The 26,839-nt window shown below is 46.3% G+C and overlaps 2 protein-coding genes and 1 long non-coding RNA gene across 5 annotated transcripts in view; 2 read left to right on the top strand and 1 right to left on the bottom strand.

The window, feature by feature from the left end:
- The first annotated feature begins 350 nt into the window (after positions 1-350).
- slc9a5 (solute carrier family 9 member A5) lies at positions 351-10,473 on the top strand. The gene is made up of 16 exons (XM_068582575.1): positions 351-660; positions 3,699-4,001; positions 4,107-4,270; positions 4,366-4,444; positions 4,552-4,729; positions 4,975-5,195; positions 5,311-5,513; positions 5,891-5,980; positions 6,238-6,308; positions 6,870-6,996; positions 7,285-7,376; positions 7,476-7,602; positions 8,342-8,491; positions 9,055-9,124; positions 9,564-9,692; positions 9,824-10,473. Exons 1-16 carry the CDS (start codon positions 351-353, stop codon positions 10,399-10,401), a joined length of 2,892 nt encoding a protein of 963 aa, XP_068438676.1. The 3' UTR covers positions 10,402-10,473.
- Positions 10,474-14,632: 4,159 nt separating this feature from the next.
- On the bottom strand, positions 14,633-16,478 carry LOC137789224 (uncharacterized). The gene is made up of 4 exons (XR_011077812.1): positions 16,322-16,478; positions 15,924-16,052; positions 15,685-15,799; positions 14,633-14,700 (listed from the first exon to the last, which is right to left on the bottom strand). It is a non-coding gene; the product is annotated as an uncharacterized lncRNA (long non-coding RNA).
- A 743-nt stretch (positions 16,479-17,221) lies between these two features.
- Positions 17,222-26,839, top strand: part of plekhg4 (pleckstrin homology domain containing, family G (with RhoGef domain) member 4) — a 19,512-nt gene continuing 9,894 nt past the window's right edge. The window contains exons 1-9 of one of the 3 annotated variants that reach the window (XM_068582501.1): positions 17,315-17,385; positions 18,872-19,083; positions 21,985-22,182; positions 22,842-25,188; positions 25,441-25,605; positions 25,834-25,954; positions 26,043-26,136; positions 26,449-26,523; positions 26,693-26,803. In XM_068582501.1, coding sequence (XP_068438602.1) covers positions 19,069-19,083; positions 21,985-22,182; positions 22,842-25,188; positions 25,441-25,605; positions 25,834-25,954; positions 26,043-26,136; positions 26,449-26,523; positions 26,693-26,803 — 3,126 coding nt within the window. In that variant the 5' untranslated portion in view covers positions 17,315-17,385; positions 18,872-19,068. Of the gene's footprint in view, positions 17,386-18,871; positions 19,084-21,697; positions 21,705-21,984; positions 22,183-22,841; positions 25,189-25,440; positions 25,606-25,833; positions 25,955-26,042; positions 26,137-26,448; positions 26,524-26,692; positions 26,804-26,839 lie in introns of those variants that run through there. The other 2 variants (XM_068582493.1, XM_068582512.1) reach the window with 2 other exon arrangements.

The raw sequence follows: 26,839 nt of genomic DNA, 5'->3' as shown, positions 1-26,839 counted from the left end.
CGCGTAGTATGATCAATAGTTATTAATTAGTTATGATTTATAATCTTGTTACAGTGATTCGTACTGTTATTGTTATTAATAAAGGATGACTTTTCTTTTCTTTCATTATTATGTAGTAGTATGTAGTACTAATAGTAGTGAGCGGGTCTGTGTAGTATTAGTACTAGTACTAGTAGTTTTGGTAGTACCACCCCCTCCGGGTCTGCGTGCCTTTAACGGCTGGTCACGTGGCCCGCGTCCCTCCTCCTCCAGCGGGTGTGTCGGTGTCGTCGCCCGGCGGCCGGCCTCCGTCCTGCCGGGGAGTCGCTGTATATAACGGAGAACTGGAGGATGAGGAGCCGCTGAGGAACATGGAGCCGCTCGCTGCGACGCTGCTGCTGCTGGTGCTGCTCACCGGGACCGGGACCGCTGCAGACCGGGACGGGACTGGCACTCCGGTCCCGTCCCGGTCTGCAGCGGTCCCGGTCCCGCTCCCGGTCCCGCCCGGTGCATCTGCGGCCCGGTCCGCGGTGCAGGACCCTGTCGGTCCCGGAGAGGAGGCGGGTCTTCCTGGTCCTCATCACGCAGGGGGGTACCGGGTGGTCCAGTGGGAGTGGAGCTACGTGCAGACCCCGTACATCATCGCCACCTGGCTGCTGGTGGCCAGTGTGGCCAAGATCCGTAAGTCCAGTATGTGTGTGGCTTCAGACCGGACCAGGACCCAGACTAGTATCAGACCAGAACTAGTGACTGGAACCGGGATCAGGATCAGAGTTCTGAAAGTAAAAAAAAAGATCTGATGAATTGGAAGTTTGATGAATCAGTGAAGTAAAAAGTATGCTGGTGTTTCTACTGGTTTCTGCTGGTTTCTGATCGGTATTGGTTTCTACTGGTTTCTGATAGGTACTGGTTTCTACTGGTTTCTGATAGGTATTGGTTTCTGATAGGTACTGGTATCTACTGGTCTCTGGTGTAACATGGCTGTCTTGATGTTTCCTAATTATCAGAAAAGAAACCAGTACTTTAATTGTTATTGAACGGAGAACGACCGGGACCTCCTGTAGAACCAGTAGAACATGTAGAACCTGTAGAACCAGTAGAACATGTAGAACCTGTAGAACCAGTAGAACATGTAGAACCAGTAGAATATGTAGAACCTATAGAACCAGTAGAACATGTCGAACCAGTAGAACCTGGACTGGTCTTCACATCTGGAACTCTTTAGTCTTTGTCCTTTGTTTTTCTGACAGAGTGAGACTCTTACCTGATGAAAACATCTTTTATAAATAAATCATATGAATATGAAGATGATTCATAGTGAATGAACTTAAAGGTACAGTATAATGCTGTAGAGCTCCAGAGCAGCAGGACTCTTCCTCCTCCTCTTCCTCTTTGTCTCTCTCCTCCTCCTCTTCCTCTTCATCTCTCTCCTCCTCTTCCACTTCGTCTCTCTCCTCCTCCTCCTCCTCCCTCTCTCGACTATTATTTAAGCAATAATGTACAGCTACAGTACTGTATCATTAATAATGTAGACTCTACATTATTAATGATACAGTACTGTACCTCTACACTGTAGAGGTACAGTACTGTATCATTAATAAGAGGTACAGTAGAAACTTGTGAAACTTGTGAGGTACTTGTGAAATTAGAAATTGATCTAAAAATATTTGAACTTTTCTCCATTATCATCACACTGTAGAGGTACAGTACTGTATCATTAATAATGTAGAGATACAGTACTGTATCATTAAACATGTAGAGGTACAGTACTGCATCATTAATAAGAGGTACAGTACTGTATCATTAATAATGTAGAGGTACAGTACTGTATCATTATTAAGAGGTACAGTGCTGTATCATTAATAATGTGGAGGTACACTACTGTATCATTAATAAGAGGTACAGTACGGTATCATTAATAATGTAGAGGTAGACCCGATACGCAGCAGCTTTTATGATACGGTTACCTGCAACATTATGAATAATAGGTGAATAGTAACTTCAGCACAACATAGTTGTAGCCACCAAACGTTATGTATTGCATTTCAGCAGCCGAGAGAAAATAGTCCCATATGTGTGTCTGTATGTGTTTTGTGTGTCTGTATGTGTGTCTGTTTGTTTGGTGGTTGCATAGCAACCCGCCACACAAACAGACACACAAAACGGACTATACAGACCAGGCCTGTTGAAAGCAGGCTGCAGGATGACCCTCTCTCGCTGCTTCTGTCCGTCTTTTGTCCGTCACGTTTCCTCCTTGATGTTCAGAGAACTCGCCTCACGTCAAATTTACAGACGGTGATTATCTGATTATCTGGAAACATCAGGGTGTTGTGATCAAACCCTTTTCATTCCTCATCTTAGTAACTAGTCTGCTCTCAGAACGCTCTGGTAAATGTAAACAGGTTGTACTTTATGGCTCAATACGGTACACCCTGTGACTCACTCCCAACCAATCAGAATGCTCCATTTGATCTACCGAATTATAAAAAAAGTGTAAATGGCCTACGCTACTTTCCTCCTGTCGTTGTCTTTGTGTCTTCATGTCTTTGTGTCTTCATGTTGTTGTGCCTTTGTGTCTTCATGTCGTGTTTTCGCGTTGTTGTGTCTTTGTGTCATTTTGTCTTGATGTCGTTCTGTTCTTGAGTCTTCATGTCTTTATGTTGTTGTGCCTTCTTGTCTTCATGTCGTGTTTTTATGTTGTTGTGTCAATGTGTCTTTGTGTCTTCATGTCATGTTTTCACATTCTGTCTTTGTGTCAGTGTGTCTTTTTGTCCTCATGTCGTTGTGTCTTTTGTGTCTTCACGTCCTGTGTGATGATGCTGAAGATGAAGGAACCTGTTTGAATGGAGCTCAAAGAGACTCAGAACAATCAGACACTTGTGTTCCTGTTCAGGCTGCTCGTCTGGTGAGGGGGAGGTATGTGTGTGTGTGTGTGTGTGTGTGTGCGTGTGTGTGTGTGTGTGTGTGTGTGTAACAGCTTTGATGTCGACATGACAGATGCTCATGCTCCCTCGTCATGACAACAACATGTCCTGTAAACCTGTATTACATCATCAAGCCTGCCAACCAATCAGAGAAGAGGTGATGACTCATCACCCTGTTGAGATGTGACATCACCTCACACTATGTCCTCCTGTTACCTTGGAAACAATCGGTAGGAACCAATGAGACGCAGACAGGAAGTCAGACCGCATTGAGGGACGGACCAACATGTTGTTGAGTCTGAACTGTTTCCTGTTCTTCAATAGTGAACTGTTTCCTGTCAGTCACTTGTCTCATCATCGTCTGTCTCTTGTCTCTTCATCATCTGTCTCTTGTCGCTTCATCATCTGTCTCTTGTCTCTTCATCGTCTGTCTCTTGTCTCTTCATCGTCTGTCTCTTGTCTCTTCATCGTCTGTCTCTTGTCTCTTCATCGTCTGTCTCTTGTCTCTTCATCATATGTCTCTTGTCTCTTCATCATCTGTCTCTTGTCTCTTCATCGTCTGTCTCTTGTCTCTTCATCATATGTCTCTTGTCTCTTCATCGTCTGTCTCTTGTCTCTTCATCGTCTGTCTCTTATCTCTTCATCATCTGTCTCTTGTCTCTTCATCGTCTGTCTCTTGTCTCTTTATCGTCTGTCTCTTGTCTCTTCATCGTCTGTCTCTTGTCTCTTTATCGTCTGTCTCTTGTCTTTTCATCATCTGTCTCTTGACCTTGTCTCTTGTCTGTCGTCCTGCAGTATTCCACTTCTCTCAGCGGTTCACCACAGTGGTCCCGGAGAGCTGCATGCTGATCCTGCTGGGTCTCGTTCTGGGCGGAGTCGTCCTCCTAGCCAATAAAAAGCAGCTGTACCAGCTAGAGCCCGCCCTCTTCTTCCTCTTCCTGCTGCCCACCATCGTGGGCGACGCCGGGTACTTTATGCCTGCCCGCCTCTTCTTCGACAATCTGGGTGCCATCCTGTTGTACGCTGTGGTGGGCACGCTGTGGAACGCCTTCTGCACCGGCTTCTGCCTGTACGCCGCCAAGCTGCTGGGGGTCATAGGTCAGTCTGTTAGCATAGCCACGCCGTCTGTTAGCATGGCCACGCCGTCTGTTAGCATGGCCGATGACACACTTCTAGAAGCCTGATGACGCGTGTGTGTTACAGATGTGCACGTGCAGGCGGACCTCATGGACTTCCTGTTGTTTGGAGCCTTGATCTCGGCCGTGGATCCCGTGGCGGTGCTCGCCGTGTTCGAGGAGGTTCACGTCAACGACACGCTCTTCATCATCGTCTTCGGGGAGTCGCTGGTTAACGACGCCGTCACTGTGGTGAGTGACACACGCCTCTTTTCTTCTCTGGGTTCTGATCTCTCAGTGTCTGTGGTTCTCCAGGTTCTGATCTCTCAGTGTCTGTGGTTCTCCAGGTTCTGTACAAGGTCTACATTTCCTTCGTGGAAGTCGGAGTGGAGAACGTTCAGACGGCCGATTACTTCAAAGGAGTCGGTGAGTTTACGCAGAGGAACGCAGTCAGAGGTCGATTGGACTCTTTATCCTCCCTCACTCTTCCTCCTTCCTCTCCCTCACTCTTCCTCCCTCCTCTTCCTCTGCAGCCTCCTTCCTCATCGTCAGCATCGGGGGGACTCTGGTGGGTCTGGTCTTTGCCGTCATCCTCGGCTTCATCACTCGGTTCACCAAGAAGGTCCGGATCATCGAGCCGCTGCTGGTCATCCTGCTAGTCTACCTCGCCTACCTGACCGCCGAGCTCTTCTCCCTGTCTGCCATCCTGTCGTACGTCTCCCCAACCAGTATGACCAGTAAGACCAGTACCACCAGAGAGACCACTGTGACCAGTACAACCAGAGAGACCACTGTGACCAGTACAACCAGAGAGACCAGTGCAACCAGAGAGACCGCTGTGCTAGTTAAAACCAGTATGACCAGTACAACCATAGAGACCACTGCGACTAGGTAGGACCAGAATGACCAGTAAGACCAGTGTCACCAGTGGGTGCCTCTATGGTCTCTCTCCTCAGAATGACCTTCTGTGGTATCGGTGCCAACAAATATGTGGAGGCCAATATCTCCCAGAAGTCCCGGACCACGGTGAAGTACACGATGAAGACTCTGGCCAGCATCGCTGAGACCATCATCTTCATCTTCCTGGGGATCTCAGCGGTAGACCAGTCCAAGTGGGCCTGGGACACGGGCCTGGTGTCCTGCACGCTCATCTTCATCTTCATCTTCAGAGCCGCAGGTTTGTCCCCGGTAACTCCGACTAGAGGTCAGGACGGGCGTCCTCCGGGTGACCTCTAGTGACCTCCAGCGACTTCTAGTGACCGCCCTGACCTGCAGTGACCTCTGTGCTCCAGGTGTGATCGGCCAGACCTGGGTCCTGAACCGCTTCCGCCTGGTCCCGCTGGACAAGATCGACCAGGTGGTGATGTCGTACGGCGGCCTGCGGGGCGCCGTGGCCTTCGCCCTTGTGGTGCTGCTGGACGGGGAGCGCGTCAAGGCCAAGGACTACTTTGTGGCCACGACCATCGTGGTGGTCTTCTTCACCGTCATGTTCCAGGTACTTCCTATTTCAGGTACTTCCTGTTCTAGGTACTTCCTGTTCCAGGTACTTCCTGTTCTAGGTACTTCCTGTTCCAGGTATTTCCTGTTCTAGGTTCTTCTAGATCAGATTCAACCTCTCAAAGGAAAAGCATAAATATTCACATCTGACAATCAGAGATTTTTAAAAACGTTGAGGGTTTTTTTTGTTAAATTATTTTAAATGTGTATTTATAATAATTAATATAAATGATTATAAATGTGTATAATCTTAATTACAATCTTACAATCTCTGTACAATCTTAATTATTAAAGTGACTGAAATGCAGTGAAGCAGGAAAGACTCCTCCAGTTCATCATCTTCATCATCTTCATCATGTCCGTGTTCTTCATCAGGGTCTGACCATCAAGCCTCTCGTCGACTGGCTCAAAGTTCCTCGTTCAACCAGCAGGAAGCCGACAATCAACGAGGAGATCCACGAGAGGGTGAGTGTACTAGTAGTACTAATGGTACTAGTACCATTAGTACTCATACTCCTAGTACGAGCAGTCGTAGTCCTGTGGGGCTAGTACTAGTACTACTACATATTGTTGTGGCTGTGGTTGTAGTTGATTTGATGTTCTTGATGTTGTCGTTGTTGTTGTTGTTGATGTCGTAGCTGTTGATGTTGATGTCCTTCTTGTCATTGATGTTGTTGTTGTTGTTGTTGTTGTTGATGTTGATGTTGATGTTGTGTCGCCAGGCCTTTGATCACATCCTGGCAGCAGTGGAGGACATAGCAGGACTGCAGGGATACCACCACTGGAGAGACAAGTGAGTGAGGCTGATCCCTGAATCCTGAACCCTGACTCTGACCTGTCTCTCTGTCTCTGACCTGTCTCCCTGTCTCTGACCTGTCTCTCTGTCTCTGATCTGTCTCTCTGTCTCTGACCTGTCTCTCTGTCTCTGACCTGTCTCTCTGTCTCTGACCTGTCTCTCTGACTCTGACCTGTCTCTCTGTCTCTGACCTGTCTCCCTGTCTCTGACCTGTCTCTCTGTCTCTGACCTGTCCCTCTGACTCTGACCTGTCTCCCTGTCTCTGACCTGTCTCTCTGACTCTGACCTGTCTCCCTGTCTCTGACCTGTCTCTCTGACTCTGACCTGTCTCCCTGTCTCTGACCTGTCTCTCTGTCTCTGACCTGTCCCTCTGTCTCTGACCTGTCTCCCTGTCTCTGACCTGTCTCTCTGTCTCTGACCTGTCTCCCTGTCTCTGACCTGTCCCTCTGTCTCTGACCTGTCTCTCTGACTCTGACCTGTCTCTCTGTCTCTGACCTGTCTCTCGGACTCTGACCTGTCTCTCTGTCTCTGACCTGTCTCCCTGTGCCCGTCTCTAAGGTGGGAACAGTTTGATAAGAACTACCTGAGTAAGCTGCTGCTGAGGAAGTCGGTGTACAGGAAGAGTGAGCTATGGGAGGCGTACCAGAAGATCAATATCAGGGACGCCATCAGCGTCATCGACCAGGTAAGACCAGCAGTCAGGTCTCAGGTGTGTGATACCAGCTGGAACCAGGTCTCAGGTCTGTGACTCAAGCTGGAACCAGATCCCCAGGTGTATTAAGACCGGAGGGAAGTCCAGCGCTGCCATATTTACTTCTTTCAGTTCACTGTTTCTTTATATTTTACCCAACGCTGGTTCAAAGCATTTATCGATAAGGCTTCTTAGAGACAGACACGACGAGAAATCCCCTTTGACTGTGTGTGTTTGTGTGTGTGTGTGTGTGTATGTGTGTGTGTGTGTGTTTGTATGCAGGGTGGGAACGTCCTGACCTCAGCCAGACTGTCTCTGCCCTCCATGGCCAGCAGAGCGTCGTTTCCTGAAGTCACCAACGTCACCAACTACCTGTAAGTCACATGACCGTTCTCATGGGTCACACAACCTATCGTTGGCGGGTTATTGTTGTGTTGTTGATATGTTGTTGACTTGTTCTTGCCGTGTTCCAGGCGTGAGAACGGCAGCGGTGTGTGTTTGGACCTCCAGGTGATCGATAATGTCCCCGGCGCCAAAGTGGAGGAGGAAAGCGAGACGCATCACTTCCTCTCAGGAAACCTGTACAAACCCAGGAGACGGGTAACACACACACTCACAAACACACACGTTTGATGGGTTGTACAGAGTTCCAAGGGTCCACAAGGACATTCTTTGGGTCTGTAAATAAGTTATAGAGTCCTTACAAGAGTGTGTTTTTAAAGGTATCAGAAGTTCATCCAGTGAGTGTTCGTCCGAACCACTCAGAAGCTCTTTTGTTCCGGCAGCAGTTTGATTTTTTAATGAACATCTTCAGTTGTGGTTTTTATATTTAAATTTAGCTTCCTTCTAGAGAGTCGGGGGTTCCTTCCAGAGGGTCTAGGTTTCCTTCTAGAGAGTCTAGGTTTCCTTCCAGAGGGTCTAGGGTTCCTTCCACAGGGTCTAGGGTTCCTTCCAAAGGGTCTAGGTTTCCTTCTAGAGATTCTAGGCTTCCTTCCAAAGGGTCTAGGGTTCCTTCCAAAGGGTCTAGGTTTCCTTCCAGAGGGTCTAGGGTTCCTTACAGAGGGCCTAGGTTTCCTTCTAGAGAGTCTAGGGTTCCTTCCAAAGGGTCTAGGTTTCCTTCCAGAGAGTCTAGGTTTCCTTCCAGAGGGTCTAGGTTTCCTTCCGGAGGGTCTAGGTTTCCTTCCAAAGGGTCTAGGTTTCCTTCTAGAGAGTCTAGGGTTCCTTGCAGAGAGTCTGGGGTTTATTTATGTCATGTTGTGTGTTTTCATGTTTTTATTGTTATTGTTGGTGTGTGTGTTGATGTGTTTTGTTGTTGTTGTTGTTATTGTTGTGCGTCCAGTATCAGTCTCACTACAGCAGACACTTCATGCCTCTGGGGGAGAAGGAGCGGCAGGACCGCGAGGTGTTTCAGAGGAACATGAAGAGCCGCATGGAGACGTTCAAATCCACCCGACACAAACGGCACAAGAAGGACCGGAGCCTCAAAAAGGTAGTAGTAGTAGCATTAGTGGTAGCGTTAGTAGTAGTAGTAGTAGTAGTAGTAGTAGCATTAATGGTAGTAGTAGCATTAGTAGTAGTGGTAGTAGCATTAGTAGTAGTAGTAGTAGTAGCATTAGTAGTTTTAGTAGCAGTAGCATAGCATTAGCAGTAGCAGTAACATTAGCAGCAGTAGTAGTAGCAGTATCAGTCGCGTTAGCAGCAAGAGTAGTAGTAAAAGCAGTAGTAATAGCAGTAGCAGTAGCAGTAGTAGTAGTAGTACTAGTAGTAGTAGTAGTAGTAGTAGTAGTAGTAGTAGTAGTAGTAGTAGTAGTAGCAGTAGTAGTATTAATAGTTGCATTAGAAGTGGTAGTAGTAGCATTAGCATTAGCACCAGTAGGAGTAGCAGCAGTAGCATTAGCAGTAACATTAGCAGCAAGAGTAGTAGTAGTGGTATTAGTCACCAGTTAAAGGTCACAGGGTCTTTGTGGACCAGTTCCCACAGTAGACTGCTGGTTCTACTGGTTTCTGGAGCTGCTTCCTGTTGGTTCACTATGTTTATTCCTCCTTCAACAGCGCCGAGGATCTGACGCCAAAGAGGACGGCGGCGACAAACCCAGACGCAACGTCAGCTGGCACGACAAGAGTACACGAATACTTCTACTTTAGGATACTTCCAAATGTTTCATATCCAGTTTCTATTGATCAGGGCTGAAACAAGAGCAAAGCTAATTGATTATTGACTATTGAGATCACTTCTCAAACTTTCTCAATTATCATTTTTATGTCATTGAACTCCTGGAACAGCTGTTTTTCATGCCAATTAATCTCTATTTATTGATTATGAATCTATTTGGGATCATAAAGGCAAATCAATAAACACACTTTATTCATGCAGATTCTACCAGATTTTCAAACTGACTTATTATTTCAGATACTTTAAAAGTTTAGTTGGTTTGTAGACATAAAAATACATAATATATACATTATTATATTTAATAATGTGTGTGTGTGTGTGTGTGTGTGTGTGTGTGTGTGTGTGTGTGTGTGTGTGTGTGTGTGCGTGTGTGTATGTGTGTTTTCAGACCCAGTGGTTGTTCCTATGGAGTCGGAGGAGGAGAAAGATGAACATTCAGACCCAGAGAAGGAGGAAGATGTTGGGATCACCTTCACAGCTCGAAAGGTCGAGACGCCAAAAGAACGACCAGAATCAGGTGAGTGCGCACACACACACACACACACACACACACACACACACACACACACACACACACTGTCATGTCATGGTCTGAAGTCATGTGACGTCCCGTATCCAACTCTCATGCTGCTGTCCATCCCCTATCAGGCCCGGCAGCTCAGGCCGGCGGTCGGAGTCCCCCCTCGCCTCCCAGTGGAGCCGGCCCCCTGCCGTGGAAGGGCGGCGTGGGCTCGCCCCCCCCCTGCGTGTCGGTGGAGGCCACCAAAGTGATCCCCGTGGACCTGCAGCAGGCCTGGGACCAGAGCATCTCGTCTCTGGAGAGCATTTCCTCCCCGCCGGCGTCCTGCGAGCCGCTGCACCCGCGGGTAAGCGCCCTGTCCCGGCGGGGAGGGGCCCGGCCCGCCTCTTACACACCGCCGGGCAGCACCTCCTCTGTCAGGGCGCAGGGCTCCTTCTGCTTCCCGGAGAAGAAGAAGAAGGGGGAGGAGGAGGAAGAAGAGGACGAGGAGGAGGAGGACAGGCAGGGAGGAAGAGCACTGCAGGAGACGCAGCCTCTCATGTCCAACCTGAGGCCGTCCAGCTCCCCGCCGCTGCCCCCGCCAGGCTCCGCCCCCGGCGCCGCCAACAGTTCAGGGAGGAGGAGGAACCCCTGCGTCTACCTGAGGAGTCTGGTCACAGCGCCTCCTGCTGGGGGAGAGCCACACAGAGGCCCCACCCAGCTGTGACCGCCGGACACACACACACACACACATGTACACACACACACACACACACACGCACCCACGCACGCAGGCGGGCAGGCACACACACACACACACACACACACACACACACACTCACACACTCTCTGGTCTCACCGTCCAATAGGAGAGCAGCTCATGTCAAGAATCTCTTCTGCTGTTTATTAATTATGGACTCATTTCTCTGTAAGAATATATTTGTACACATATAATATATAATTATATAATATATCTATACACACATAATATATCATTATATAATATATTTATACACATATAATATTTATTTATAAAATATAATTATGATGTCACAGCTGCTTGTATCAAATCTCAACATGTATTTTGTTTATATATATATATATATATATATATATATATATATATATATATAATATATATATATATATATATATATATATATATATATATATATATATATATATATATATCAAAGAAGTTTATTTTGAAGGACCAAAGTGTGTAAAAAGACGCATTGAAAACATTTTTGATCTGTGTTGTGTGTCTCTGTGTTGTGTGTGTTGTGTATCTCCTTGTTGGGTGTGTGTTGTGTATCTCTGTGTTGTGTGTGTCTGTGTGTTGTGTATCTCTTTGTTGTGTGTCTCTGTGTTGTGTATCTCTCTGTTGTGTTTGTGTGTTGTGTATCTCTTTGTTGTGTATCCCTGTGTTTTGTGTGTGTTGGCTGTCTGTCTCTTGTTTTACCAAAGAGAGCTTTTGAATTGTAGTCAGAGCTGCTTTCACATCAGCAACCTTTAAACGTCTGATACACAAACAACACGACAATATAACAACACAACAACACAACAACACGACAACGCCGCGTTCAGGTCATGTGGGAAAGAACAGGTTCACATCTAAACATCCATCTCTCAATTTAGTCAGAATTCTGCAAACACAAAGTCGTCATCACTGTTTCCTGACAGCCAATCAGATTCTTCCATTATATTCTGGATTAGTACAGAAAACAAACAAGTTCATCAAGATAATCTGATGGATTTTGATGATGTAATGAGGAACTGAGTCCTCAAGAGGGCGCTAGTCGTCTCCTTTAGATTCTTCAAGAGGACGCTAGTCGTCTCCTTTAAACTCTTCAAGAGGACGCAAGTCGTCTCCTTTAGATTCCTCAAGAGGACGCTAGTCGTCTCCTCTAGACTCCTCGTGAGGATGCTAGTCATCTCCTTTAGACTCCTTAAGAGGACGCTTGGTCGTCTCCTTTATACTCCTCGTGAGGATGCTAATCGTCTCCTTTACACTCGCTTAGTCATCTTCTTTTGACACCTAGTGAGGATGCTTGTCGTCTTCTTTAGACTCCTCGTGAGGACGCTTAGTTGTCTCCTTTAGACTCCTCAAGAGGGCGCTAGTCATCTCCTTCAGACTCCTTAAGAGGACGCTTGGTCGTCTCCTTTAGACTCATGGTGAGGACGCTTGGTCGTCTCCTTCAAACTCCTCTTGAGGATGCTAGTCGTCTCTTTAATACTCTTCAAGAGGATGCTTGGTCGTCTCCTTTAGATTTATCATAAGGACGCGAGTCGTCTCCTTCATACTCCTCGTGAGGATGCTAGTCATCTCCTTTAGACTCCTCAAGAGGACGCTAGTCGTCTCCTTTAGACTCCTCATAAGGATGCTAGTCGTCTCCTTTATACTCCTCGTGAGGATGCTCGTCGTCTCCTTTAGACTCGCTTAGTCATCTTTTTTTGACACCTAGTGAGGATGCTTAGTTGTCTCCTTTAGACTCCTCATAAGGACGCGAGTCGTCTCCTTCATACTCCTCGTGAGGATGCTAGTCATCTCCTTTAGACTCCTCAAGAGGACGCTAGTCGTCTCCTTCAGACTCCTCATAAGGATGCTAGTCGTCTCCTTTATATTCCTCGTGAGGATGCTCGTCGTCTCCTTTACACTCGCTGAGTCATCTTTTTTTGACTTGTAGTGAGGATGCTTAGTCGTCTTCTTTAGACTCCTTGTGAGGACGCTTAGTCGTCTCCTTTAGACTCCTCAAGAGGATGCTAGTCGTCCCCTTTAGACTCCTTAAGAGGACGCTTGGTCGTCTCCCTTAGACTCCTTGTGAGGACGCTTAGTCGTCTCTTTTAGACTCCTGGTAAGGATGCTTGGTCGTCTCCTTCAAACTCCTTTTGAGGACACTAGTCGTCTCTTTAAGACTCTTCAAGAGGACGCTTGGTCGTCACTTTTAGACTCTTCAAGAGGACGCTTGGTCGTCTCCTGTGGACTCCTTGTGAGGACGCTTAGTCGTCTCCTTTAGACTCCTCATGAGGACTTTTTGTTGTTCCCTTTGGACTCCTTGTGAGTACGCTTGGTCGTCTTCTTTAGACTCCTCGTGAGGACGCTTGGTCGCCTACTTTAGACTTATCTGACCACTTAACGATAACATCGCTTCAGCTCGTGACTTCAGACCAGGAGAACAGTCAGAAATGGTGATTTCCAGTCGAGGGAACAGGAAGTGAAGCAGTGAGTCATGTATCAGGACTGCAAAACTCTGTTTCTAAATATTTATGTGGCGTTAGTCTGATTCTCTGAGCCAGACAGAAAGGAGCGTGTTCAAGCAGTAACTGAAACAGTCAGAGCTACAACTTAGATGTGGAGTGGTAAAACTTCCCCGTGACCTGAACGCCTCATGAAGTATGACCTCCACATGAAGTCCGTCCGTGTAGCAGAGCTATGAGATGAGCAATAAGATAAGGAGTTCCTCCTGAAGCAGTCCACGCTGTCCTCTTCAGGGACTGGAACAGAAACATGCTGCCTTTCCTCCTCACCAGTGGTCCGGTGGGTCACCGGTTCGGTTCCCCACAGTGACCAGAACCACTCTGATGCGTTTGATTCAGCTCGTCGTCGTGTGAATTTCTAAAGAAACAAACGTGTCGGCATCTGAACAATAAACAAGTGTTTTCTCAGTGAGTCTGTGAGTCTTTTTCTGAACGTTAGCAGGACAATGTATACTTTCACTTTGGTCATAACTGCTATATTACACAATATAAACACTATGAATTAAAACGTGTTTAACATCAGTTGAGCCCAAGCCATGTTTCTAAAAAGCGTAAATGGTTTTCATCCTCATAGTAATTACAGAAAATCACAACCACAAGGGCTGGTTTAATATACAGAAAACACCTTTGAGACCAGTTAAGAGGTTCATATAGCAGTACATGTGTAACTGGTTTATATATTATATGTGTTACTGGTGTATTGGTGGATGATAAAACACAGATAAAAGAAAGAAAAAAAAATAAGAAAGAAAAAAAGATTCCATGATAAATTTCCTCAAATGATGCAGAGCATCGCTTTTTTTTTTTTTAGTTTAAGATCACACTATCTGGTTACAGTGTCTCTGCAAGCTGATTAAGTCATTAATGGGCAGATTTCGTGAACCTTTTTTCCTGGACCTTGAACGCCTCTGGTTCCTCAACAGAGGAGCTCTGCTCAAGCAGATGCACCAATACACACCAAGCTGGAAAATCAGTGCACACCGAAAGAAACTGTTGACATTAGCTTCTCAAGAGAAAACGGATCAATTTGACGCAAATACAGAGGGTTTTGTGCACTGACTGAGCAAGCAGAACTATGAAAGATTTATTTTTGACACCAAGTGGGCGGACCCAGTCACCATCAGTTCTGGGCATGCCCAACTCTCAACAGAGATGAAAATGAGGCGGGAGGACTCACTCCTTAGCTAATTCTAAATCTGGAAAGTAAACTACAACTTTCAGTGAAGTGTGGCGCAGCAAACGCGTCAGGTGTTTTTCAAATATTTCAATAATGAAGATTATGTTTCAAGTTCAACTAAATGGAATATTTTTTTTTTATCGTGGTATCGAAATGGGTTTCGAGAATCGTGTTATTTTACTGGTATTGACACCGACGACTGAATTGTTGGCATCGTGACACCCTTATAACAGCTGAATACAAACAAAGAAGACACAGGAGCCATCAAGATGTCTTTATGATGCTGAATATTTATTGCAGTAAATGTGAAAGCTTGAAGTGGTCACAGTTGAAGAAGACTCGTCCAACTGCAGCTCTTCATGTTCACTCTGAACTACTAGAGTCTCACTCTGAACTACTAGAGTCTCACTCTGAACTACTAGAGTCTCACTCTAAACTACTAGAGTCTCACTCTAAACTACTAGAGTCTCACTCTGAACTACTAGAGTCTCACTCTAAACTACTAGAGTCTCACTCTGAACTACCGGATATCCACTGAACACACAAAGGGCTTGCCCAAATTACAGTCGGCATCGTTCCAGAGTCCCCTGCCTGGAACAGAAAACAGGAAAGACTGTCAGTTCGATGGTCTAGATCTGTGTTTAGAGTCTTGAGATGAATCCAAGTTCATGGAAACTTTGGTCTTCATGATCTCCCATTTTCCCATCTCTCCATTATTCTAATGCAATATAAACACATTTAAGTACTTTTGTACTTTTATTTATTTTGTCTGTATATTTAATTTAATATTGCTACTATATTCTTCTTACTGTTTTTACTGGTTATTTATATTACTTGGTTTTTATTTACTGTGTCTCTTATGTGCAGTGCTGCTGTAATCCTGTAATCTCCCCACTGCGGGACTAAAACAGGATTATCTTTGTTTTGTAAGAATAAATTGCTTTACACCGTTGCTTGGCATTTGGCTCAACTCTTTGCTTCCACTCCTTGACAAAGTCAAGTTTTAAAATTAAGGAAAGGAAACTGATCCTCTGTTAACATCATTGTTTGAAAGTAAATTCATGTGTTCAGGTTCTCATCATGTTGAGCTCTGAGATTCTTTATTTCTCTCTGTCTTCATTTCAGATCTGAGTCGGTACGTTTGCTTTCTCTGACTCGCGTATTATTCTCAGAATACTCTCTCCTGTGTGTATAACTCTCACTTGAGTCGGAAGTCCATCAGAATACATATTATTGACTGAGTAGCATCACATAAGATGATTTACATGCATGTAGTTGGTCGCAGTCCTATTAGTGAGTCCTGCTTTGTTGCAGACATACAGACATTAAATACTCTGGTATCAGAGATACAGGATGGACTTCCCAATCTGACTCAGTATTTTAAATCAGTGTGACATGAAGAGGTTCAGTGAGGTTTAAATGCAGCACCTTCCTTCATACTCATCTGGACTGTTTTCTTGAGCTACTTTAATCATCATCCACCAGGGGTCATGAAAGTGTCTTTTTGAGGTTCAGAAGTCTACATTCATCTCTGTTAAGTTATAACCTCTCATCCTGAGTCTTTAGTTTACTTACCCCCGTAGTTCATCTCAACACAATACTCATTCCACCAATAGTTGTCGGGTTGGCCACGAGCCCAATGGCTGAATTTGTATTTAGACCCATTGGACCAAATAAACTTGAGGAAGTCCTGAAAACAAACTAATAAACAATTGATCACCTGAGGATGACTAATGCACTAAAATGTATAAGGTCTCAGTGATTGTATTGTAAACACATGAGGCACAAACTGAACAGAAACATTCTCTTTCTACCTCTTCTAGTCCGATCCAGTATTGAAATCTTTGCTTCGTTGTCCACCACATGGCACATTCCACCATACACAGCTCCTTTATGCTGTGGATTGATACCAGATCACCTTTTGGTTGCTTCCTACAATAGGTCTGCAATCAAAAGAAATAATGATAATTTAATGTATTTGTACAGATCTGCTCACCACTGAACCACAGTCTTCATTACATTTAATTCAGCTGAGGCTTTTATCCAGAGACTCACAATCAGTGCATTCAACCATGAGGACAAACTCAGATGTGTTTTATTTCGTGACACCGTGGTGGATGGTCACTTTTTTTATTTTTATTTTGCTATTTTACCTTAAAAAGTTTGAATTCAAGCTTTCAATGTGAGAAATTACCAACAGGATTTTACTCACCTTGTGTCTCGTTTCAGACTCCTCCCCCCTTGTGTGCCAGCCTCATGTGTGATTGATGTGTGAGTTTGTACTGTTAGGGAAACCAGGACCATGGTAGGCAGGACTCAAGAGCAGACACGAGATGACGTAGTTTGTTGCAAAAACAAGATTTACTCCGGCAAACCTCACACGATCAAGACGACATCAAAAGACAAACTTGCCCTGAAGAAAGGGTAGACACAGGTTAAATACACAGGGGAAGGAGACACAGTTAGAAACAATGAGGGCGGGGCTAGCAATCACACATGAGGCACAAGGGGGGGGGGGAGTCTGAAACTAGACAAAAGGTGAGTGAAAGCCAACACAGAACTCCCCAGGAGGTCTGGGCGTAACAGTTTTTGTAGTTACAGTTATTAAAATTATAAATAACAGTTGATAAGCAGCAGGACACATTTTTCCATTACCTTATGTATGGAGCAGCTTCTTCCCACTGGCTGTCAGTCTGTTGAACAATTGAACAATTAGTCAGTCACTCACACCTGCACTACCTGCACTCTCTGGACTACTGTTTACTGTTTCCTATTGTCTTTTTTTCTGGTCTCTTTATATTCATCTTTTATATCTAGCTTGAAAAGAAGTACGAAGCGCAGAATCCGGCGTCAAATTCCATGTATGTGAGAATGTACATGGCGATTAAAGCTGATTCTGATTCATTCGTAGCAAGTTCACACTGTGTAAAGACAACATGACAATAAGACACTTCAGTACCACCAAACCTGAAATCCTGTTAGTCACATGCTGTCCTGTTTTCTGTTTTCCAGAGTGGGAACTCTGGAACAATGAGAAGTGTTGGGAGAAGAGACCCTATGTGTGTGAATTGTATTTCTGGTGATTCAGAGTGAGACTCACAGAGGTAGCCAACACGGTGCAGGGACCACGTGAGTCGCCCACGTGTTCTTAAAAAAAAGTTGTCAAAGTTACCGACCATGATCGCGTTAAAACTCTGCTCTGTATCGCAAGCAGCGGAGTTCCGCCCCCAACACGTGCGCGCACAGAGCACACACACGGGCACGGCGCGCACACAGGTGAGCGCACACACACACACACACACACACACACACACACACACACACACACACACACACACACACACACACACACACACACACAGGCGCGCACACAGTGGACAGAAAGAGAGAGCGCGCGGAGAAAAATATGTTGCGTGCTTTTCAATGTGATTAGCTGCTTTAAGCTAACACTATTTTAAGCTAACACTATTTTAAGCTAACAGCTATCAGTTTTAAAACCTATCAGTTCATGTATGTGCGGATCAAGACAAACAGGCTGCAGACTTGAGCTCCATAAACAACGTTTCTGACTATATTGAGAGTCTCTGGGTGCAAGAGGAAATGCTGATTTTAAAAGTTCATCGTACGCTGCTAACAGGCTGCTTTGCGCATGCGCGACTCGCCAATTCTTGGCAATTTGCGAAAGCCGATCTTCATGAGATCTCCGTGAGGTCTTTTCCGCTGTTGCATCTTTTATCAGAAAACAGACCTCAGCTCATTAAGCATGAATTGAGTATATATGAAATTCACAACCCCGTTTATAAAAGATGTGTAGAGGAAAGCAGCTTACTGAGCCACTGATGCAACCTGATGCTCACACATCTGCACTTATTCTGTTTTGTTTTGCAAAAAAATAGCTTTTTGTTTTCCTCAATAGACTATTTAGTCATAACTAAATATTAGTTATGTTTTGAACGGATATAACTTTATTTCAATTTTTCTAATAAAGTGATAAAAACATTTTTTTCCTACCATCATTGTTGTGAAAATTGTTAATTATTGTGAGGAATAATTAACATTGATATGTGATCAGACAGTTCACATCTAATATAATTAAAAGGTGATCTGTGCAACTTTGTCGTTCAGAAAGTTTGTATCAAACAAGTAGGCCTTCGGATTATTTTGTACCTCCAAAGTAGCTCTCGGTTTCAAAAAGGTTGGTGACCCCTGGTGTAGTGTACATGAAGTGTATATCAACATAAATCTGAATGTGTACCTCACATCGGATCAGGAACAACTCCCCCAAAATTAGATAGTAAAACCCTTGACAGGGAAAACGGGGAAGAAACCTGAGGGCGAGCAACAGAGGAGACCAGACAGTGTCTTTGTTTTCCAGAAAAGGGCCATTTCCCATTGTGGCCCAAGGGAACAAAAGGGCCAAATTGTCCCAGTGGGTAAGGGAACATGAAGGACGTTGGCGAGGCAAAGTGTACCGAAGTGGAAATTCCTATAGAGGGCGATATTGACCATTGACTGTCGGGGACCTTTTGTGCCTTTTAGTGGGACAGTTGGTCAAGTTAAGTGTAACTTTCATTGACTCACCTGTAAAAGTGAAGAATGTGGAGTTATGCTTTAAGTACAGCCGACGGGCCTTTTGGGGTCTGATGAGACTCCTGGTCAAACCTTCCTTCAATCACCTGGAAATCCTTGAATCGACTATGTACTAATACTAGAACACGTACTAATACTAGAACACATACAAGTGTTATCTTTTGTGAGCCAGCAGGGGGAGACAGAGAGGAGGGGGAGGATCCAGGGAAGACTGACTGACAGCTGGTGGGCGGGGCTTAACATGTTAGAGGCCGGACTGAGTTAGACGAGAATCGGACCTGACAGGACGAGAGACATTCACCCAGAACGAAGAGAGAGAGAGAGAGCGAGGGAGGGAGTCATGCTGTCTGACTGGAACACACAACTACAATGACAGACACCAGGGTGAGACCACACACACACACACACACACACACACACGCACACACGCACACACGCACACACGCACACACGCACACACACACACACACACAGAGACACGCGCACACACACACACACACATAGTTGTTATGTTACCATAGAGACGGCGTGTTCACACAGTCCTGAGTGTGTTTTCATATTCTGGCAACGTGTTGGAGAACCAGTATCAGAACCAGAGCCAGAACAAGAACTATAACTAGAACCAGTACCTGAACTAGAACCAGAACCAGCTCACCTTTGTTTGTCTAGACATATTTTATCTTCTACTCTTTAATATTCTGTTAATTCATTTCAAACTAATATTAATATTCTGTTATATTATATTACTATTATATATGCATTTATATATGCATATATATATATATATATATATATATATATATATATATATATATATATATATATATATATATATAAATATATATATATATATATATATATATATATAAATATATATATAAATAAAATATAATAAAAACAAAATGAATATAATGTACTACAGACCAAATTTGGTTGCATAGTGAGAACTTCTACTTTTATACTTTAGTTACATTTTAGAGCTTTTACTTTCAATGCAGGACTTTCACTTTGAACAGGTGGTATTAGGACTTTCAGTAAAACGTTTGTGATGGAGTTTATTTATTCTCAGAGACGGATTCTTTGGCCTGGACCCTTGTGGTCCTGGTGGTCTCTGGTCTGGACCCTCGTGGTTGGAGCTCCTTAGAGACTCGTACACAGAGCCGACGTGTTGAGACAGAACACCGAGCTGTTGAGAGACTCTGAGAGTCCTGAAGGGAGGAATGCTGTGAGGAGGATCAGCTACTCCTTAATGACCGGGAGCAGCTACACCTTTTATGACCCGGAGCAGCTTCTACGTTCTCTTGAATCAAGTTACTGGAATTATTACCTGAGGCTCATTGATGTGAAGGAATAACCTCTAGATATCTGAAGGACAGCTGTGCCCACGAGGTGGGAAGGGTCAAAGGTCACGTCTCCTGTGGGCTCCTGGTCTCCAGAGCTCCTCCTGATGGGTTACTACAAAGATCGTGACTTCCTTTCCATCAGTCCATACTAAGGAGACGACTCGTTGCGGTCCAGTCCAGAAGGATCCGGTCTCTGGCTGACCCGTGTCCTCCACACCCAACAGGAACTGGTTCCTCCATCGCCAGAGAAACAGTTGCTGGATGAATCACAGCCCTCAAAGATGGGGAGGCGGCCTATTCCTTAAAACCAGCACAACCTGAGAGGTTGGGTTAGCTCATCTGGTTTAATCCTCACGGCCTGCTGGGCTCTGATTGGCCACTTCGGGTTCACTTTGGACCACTCGTGTGCTTTGACCGACAGCTGCTTCCTGACATATTCATATTTAATCATCCGCAAAATGTCACATTACCCATGAGCCTTTGCTGCTGGTGGTTCACTGAAGAAACGAGTAAAGCCATAAAACCATGTGTCTGAAGTTCTTTTCCTGTGTTCACTTGAATAAGATCCTCATCACACCATTATTTCATTTACCGAACAAGGTCATCGGATCAGGACTCGTCTCCTCGTGAACTTGCTGCTTCATAGAACAAGTCGCTCTTCTTCTGGTTATTTCGCAGAGTTGAAGTCGTTCCTCTGACTCTTGTTTGATCCCTTCTCTGCATGAAGCGCCGTTAGCCGGCAGCTCCGGTCACCTGACACCCTGCTGCTAATCTTGGCTCACGTCTACATTTGACTGCCAGTTGTTGTGTTTGAATCCGGCTCCGCTGAGTCACATAATGTGCAGCTGAGGGAGGCCGTTCACATGTTGTTAGCTTACGGGACGAAACGTGTTGATGCTAACCCTCGTCTGCGGCTCGCGCTGATGTTCAATATTCACGTGTCAATCACACGTTAGCAGGTAAATTGTTTTACAGATGATAAGTGGAAACTAACTCCCAGTTTGAGTAGTCATCATTGTTATCTTAGCTCATTAGCTTATTATCACGTTGGCTAGCGCTAGCAAGGAACATGTCACATTCAGTTCATTCTGGACTGATGTGTTGATTGTAGAAAACAAATGACTCAGTTCTCATTAACGATCTGATTGATTGAAACTATAATAACTATGTTTCCATAACACTGTCTCTGGTCTGTTGTTGATAACAACTCTGATTTAGCGTTGAGTGGCTTCACAGTTTCAGACTCAGGTGTGTGAGAATGTTTATGCGGACACAAACAGTTTGTTGTGACAACATGTTCATCGTCCTCCATCAAACACAGTTCATTCGCTCAGTCTGAGCAGGTTTAAATGTTGCTTCGTGATATTAAACCAACAGAAGGAAACAGACAAATCTACAGAAGTCAGCAGTAATGTCCTCTCACTCAGCCGGCTGGAGCCAGACGCCTGATATTTTTACCTGACCAGTCTCCCCGTCTCCAGACCAGTGGATCCAGTTACCCCCCTAAGGCGGGGTCTCCCAGCCACAACTCCAAGGCCCGCTGGGCGTGCCCTCGGCAGTTAGTCTGAAATCCTGAAGTTGTTTTTGGCCGAGCAGATCAGAGGCGTGGCTGAGTGAGACAGCAGAGTTCTGGTCAGACGAGTAACAGCTGAGTGGAGAACAGTACGTCACTGTAGGGACTAATTATAGCTGAAGGGGCTGCAGGACTCACTGGGTGCTGTGGTACTGCTCTGTGGTACTGGTACTGCTTGATGGTTCTGGTACTGCTCTGTGGTACTGGTACTGCTTGATGGTTCTGGTCTGTCTGGGACAGAAGACATGTTCATGATCTTGTTTAGTCTGACTGGGTGCACGAGTGTTGTCCTTATCTGAAGAGTGCAGTGAGGCTGCAAGCTGTTAAAGACTGACCTTTTGTCTTTCTTCTCCATCCTTTTCCTCACAGGACTCTGACTCATTGGACCGCTGCATCCAGACTGCTCTCTCAGACCTTTACCCACCCTTCCAGGTAACATCCCAGACTGTCCTCTGCCAGGTCCTCAGTGTGGTGGAGAGCTGCTACAGAGGAGACCGCTTTCGGTACCTCGTCCACTTCCTGCTGCCTGCAAAGCAATTGTTAACGGACCTCCAGCAAAATGCCTGCGTGAGTATCCCTGGATCTGTCTACCATCCAGTCTGTAAGGGACATCATCCAGTCTGTAAGGGACATCATCCAGTCTGTAGGGTCTATCATCCAGTCTGTAGAGTCTATACCGTTCAGTCTGCAGAGTCATTCACAGACTGCTGCCCTGTTTGAATGTGACACATGGTTATCTTCTCACAGTTAACCCCAAGGCTTCATATGCTCTGTCTCCACTCCTCAGTGAACTAACCTGAACTCATCCATCTATCCTTCAGTCATGACTCAGTAGTTAGATATGATGATAGGGGCACAGGAACAAATAGGAAGCTCTGATTGAGGAGATCATTCCAGTCTCAGTCAGGACTCTGTGATGAACAGACTCTCACTGATGACTCAGACTTGTCTGTTCTTGCTCTGTGAGCCCTCTGCGTGGTTGGCTGGTGTGTAATGTTTGGTTAAGGTGACTCCGGGATCAACACTCACCTGGCTGCTGCTGGGCGTCGCCTCGCCAGTCAGTCAGAGGCCGCAGCAGGAAGTCAGCAGGAAACAAAGTCCACCATCATGTTACGCTGTTTGTTATGAATTTATCAATTATTTAGTCAGCCCTGAAAGTGAATTTAACATCCTAAATTACAGCCTGTGATGTAAATAATTTTAACAGATCCTTATCTCCTCCTCAGTTGCAGTCCTGTGGTCTGTTGTTTCATCATGAAGGCTGGCCTCTGTGTGTCCATGGAAAGGTAGTTGTTCAGCTGTGTCCTCTGGACCAGCGCCTCCTTTGTCCAGGAGACTTCTACCTGCTGGTTTCTCCTCCTCCTCCTCCTCCTCCTCCGGCTGTTTGTCCTCCTCCCCCTCGAGCACACAGCGCCTCCTGCAGGAGAGCCGTGACCTCCTCCCCCCGCCTGCTCCTGTGCAGCGCGTCTGCCGGCGGCCATCATGTGGAGCAGCAGGAGGTGTCGGAGGTAACCCTGCGGTCCGTCTTCAGCATGGCCTGGCTGGACTCAGTCAACAGAGAGCGGGAGCGGCGAGGAGCGGCGAGGCTGGAGCGCTGCCTCTTGGCGGCCCGCGGGGACGTCTCCAGGCTCCCCTGGGAGGACCTGGTCTACCCACAGGTCCTCCGCCGGGCCCAGACCGCCCTGAAGGAGTCGTCCGTTAAGGATGGAGATGGTTTGATCAATACATCGCATGATCCGGGGAGGGATACGAACTCCTCAAGACTGGAAGTAACACTCCACCAATCAGCAGCGAGCAGCGAGGGCGAGGACTCAGAGGGCGAGTACGTGGAGCTGACGGAGCTGCCTCGCTTCTCCCCACAAAAAGGCTCCTTAACCCAATCCATCAGTCTGCAGCACCGAGCCAGGACCAGCACATGCACTGCTGCACACACACACAGTGATGCTGCACGCACACACTCTGCTGCTGCACACACACCTCTCAACACACACACTGCTGCACACGCACACTCTGCTGCTGCACGCACACACTCTGCTGCTGCACACACACCTCTCAACACACACACTGCTGCACACGCACACTCTGCTGCTGCACACACACCTCTCAACACACACACTGCTGCACACGCACACTCTGCTGCTGCACGCACACACTCTGCTGCTGAACACACACCTCTCAACACACACACTGCTGCACACGCACACTCTGCTGCTGCACACACACCTCCCAACACACACACTGCTGCACACGCACACTCTGCTGCTGCACGCACACACTCTGCTGCTGAACACACACCTCTCAACACACACACTGCTACACACGCACACTCTGCTGCTGCACACACACTTCTCAACACACACATTGCTGCACATGCACACTCTGCTGCTGCACACACACCTCTCAACACACACTCCTCCTGGCCTTGTGTGGAGGGCAGCTTCCACACCACGGTTTGCTGCAGGCTCATTGAGGAGAACCTGATCCAGGAGAACCTGAAACAGGAGAACCTGACAGAGGAGAACCTGACCCAGGTCTCCTGTGGACCTGTCCCCCTCCCCTCGACCCCCCTCCGCTCCCCCGCCTCCTCCTCTGCTCCACCTGAAGGGGGAACCTCCAGCTGGACGTCACAGGATCAAATGAAAGGTACTGATTCAAGTGTGTGTCTGAAGTTAAACACTGAACCTGAAAGCAGCACAGAACAGGATGAAGAGGAGGAGGAGGAGGAGGAGGAGGAGGAGGAGGAGGAGGAGGAGGAGGAGGAGGAGGAGGAGGAGGAAAGAGAGGAGGAGGAGGAGGAGGAAAGAGAGCTGTTGAAGAGGCAGAAAGGTAAGCATAAAATGTTAGTGTCACATGATGAAGATGAGGAAAAGAAAGAAGAACAGCTGGAGGATGCAAAGTGTAGGAAGGATAAAGGTTTACTAAATGAAAGGGATAAGACAGAGGAAGAGTTGGATGAGGAGGAAGACGAGGAGTTAGAGTTAGAAGTAGAAGAAGAGGTTCAGGTTACAGTTGAGCAGCAAAGCCAAGAAAGAAGGGAGGCGAAGCGAGTGAAAAAAGAAGTGGAGGGAGGGGGAAAGAAAGAGACAGATCGTGAGGACTCTTATTGTGAAAACAATACACAACACAAGCACTCTGAGGACTCTTATTGTGAAAACAATACACAACACAAGCACTCTGAGGACTCTTATTGTGAAAACAATACACAACACAAGCACTCTGAAGACTCTTATTGTGAAAACAATACACAACACAAGCAGTCTAAGGACTCTTATTGTGAAAACAATACACAACTCAAGCACTCTGAAGACTCTTATTGTGAAAACAATACACAACACAAGCACTCTGAGGACTCTTATTGTGAAAACAATACACAACACAAGCACTCTGAGGACTCTTATTGTGAAAAGACACCAGCGATGGATTCAGACTCCCATTGGTCTGAACCTGAGGAATCTAAAAAAGAACTGAAAAAACAAGAAGACATGAAGAAAAAGGGGGAGGATGAGGAGGACGAAGAGGAGATCCGCTGTGAGGAGGTTGGTGGAGGAAGAACTTCAGAGCTTCAGACTGAAGGTACAGAAACATGTTTCTTCTCCTCCATCTTTTCTTCCCTCCTTCATCCCACAAACTATTGGTCTGTCACTCATCTGAATCACTCCTCCCCTTTTCACCCTCTTCAAAAAGCTCACTAGTTACTGACTTCTGCTGACTAGTTAGTGACAGGTTACTGACCTCTCTTGACTAGTTAGTGAAAAGTCCCTGACTTCTACATAATAATTCATGTTTTTTCTAAATTGAAAGAAGTGATCAGTCTTCTGTCTTCAGGCCTGAGCAGACCTCCCGTCCCTCGCTCTACTGGTCCCAGTCCAACAGAACCTGAACCGCAGCTCGACCCATCAGCTGCTCCCACGGTCCCAGTTCGGCTCACCCAGTCCTCCCAGTCCAGCTTCTACTCTCTGCTGCTACGCTCTGGAGCGCTGTGTCTGCCTGGTGAGCAAGACCTGAATCAGAACCAGAACTAGGTTTAGACCCAGAACCCAGTTTAAACTCAGAACCTAAACCTAGAACCACATCATTTTTGTAGCGTCTATGAAAATAAATAAAAAACACAGAAATTGCGAGAGATTATTATTATGAATATATGAACTAATATATATGTATACAGCTGAGAGTTCCCGGATTTCCTGCTGGTCCTTGAATGCATCGTGTTCTGTTCAGGGACCAGAGACCGGAACGGTCGCGCTTTGCTGACGGTTTGCTGCAGGAGCTCTGTGTGGGCCAACCGCGACTGTGAGGCCGAGCTGCTGCGCCTCCTGCAGTACTACTGCTCCACCCTCAGGTAGGCCCCTCCTCCTCCCTCAGGTAGACCCCTCCTCCACCCTCAGGTAGGCTCCATCCTCCTCTGACATCACTTCCTGTTCGAACAGAAAGGAGGTGGGTGCGCAGGGCCTGACAGTGCTGGTGGATGCCCGCAGAGCTGCTCCGGTCCCGGCCCTGTTCTCCGCCCTCAGGGCCCTGCAGGTGAGTCTGAAACTGTTGCACTATCCACCTGTGAGCCTGAACGCACCACTTGTGAGCCTGAACGCATCACAGGTCCACACATAGACTCATGGAACTCAAACTAAACAAATATCATAACTAATAAAACACAACTTATAAAATGTTACTGCCCTTGCTGGAGCTTTAAACTGGACGTGTAGAACAAATGTAGGCATTCAGTAACTGTTGCAGGTCACATGATCTCCATCAGTCACGCTGTGATCTGATTGGTCCCTGACCAGCAGAGGGCGACAGGTAAGCAAAGTGAAAGTAAACAACTCGTCTGTCTCTCAGGAAAACGTCCACTGCGTCCTGCTACTGGTCAACAAGGACTCGCCTCTGCACCTGGACAAAGCTCAAGGCACGCAGGTAACACATGGTCACATGACCCCATGGTCACATGACCCCATGGTCACATGGTCACACGACCCCATTGAACGTCACCTGCAGCAGGATCCACTGACTGATCAAGAACATCTAGATGTTCTCAGTCTGTGTGTGTGTGTGTGTGCGTGTGTGTGCGTGTGTGTGTGCGCAGGTGTTGTCCTCTCTGAAGTCTCTTCAGAAACATGTGGACCTCCAGCAGCTTCCTGCAGAGTTTGGAGGTTCCTTCATCTTCAGTCAAAGCAGCTGGCTCTGCTTCAGATCGGTCAGTCCTCTATATACACACACACACACACACACA

This window comes from Clinocottus analis, unplaced genomic scaffold, assembly GCF_023055335.1.
Source record: "Clinocottus analis isolate CAN_PGR_092001 unplaced genomic scaffold, fCliAna1.0.p SCAF_10, whole genome shotgun sequence".
NCBI lineage: Eukaryota > Metazoa > Chordata > Actinopteri > Perciformes > Cottidae > Clinocottus > Clinocottus analis.
This window is presented reverse-complemented; position numbering and strand designations above follow the sequence as displayed.

Coding starts and splice junctions, on each gene's coding strand:
- slc9a5 (XM_068582575.1), top strand. CDS start 351: ATGGAGCCGCTCGCTGCGACGCTGCTGCTGCTGGTGCTGCTCACCGGG. Junction 4,271..4,365: donor TTAACGACGCCGTCACTGTG/GTGAGTGACACA, acceptor GTGGTTCTCCAG/GTTCTGTACAAGGTCTACAT. Junction 7,603..8,341: donor TGTACAAACCCAGGAGACGG/GTAACACACACA, acceptor TTGTGCGTCCAG/TATCAGTCTCACTACAGCAG.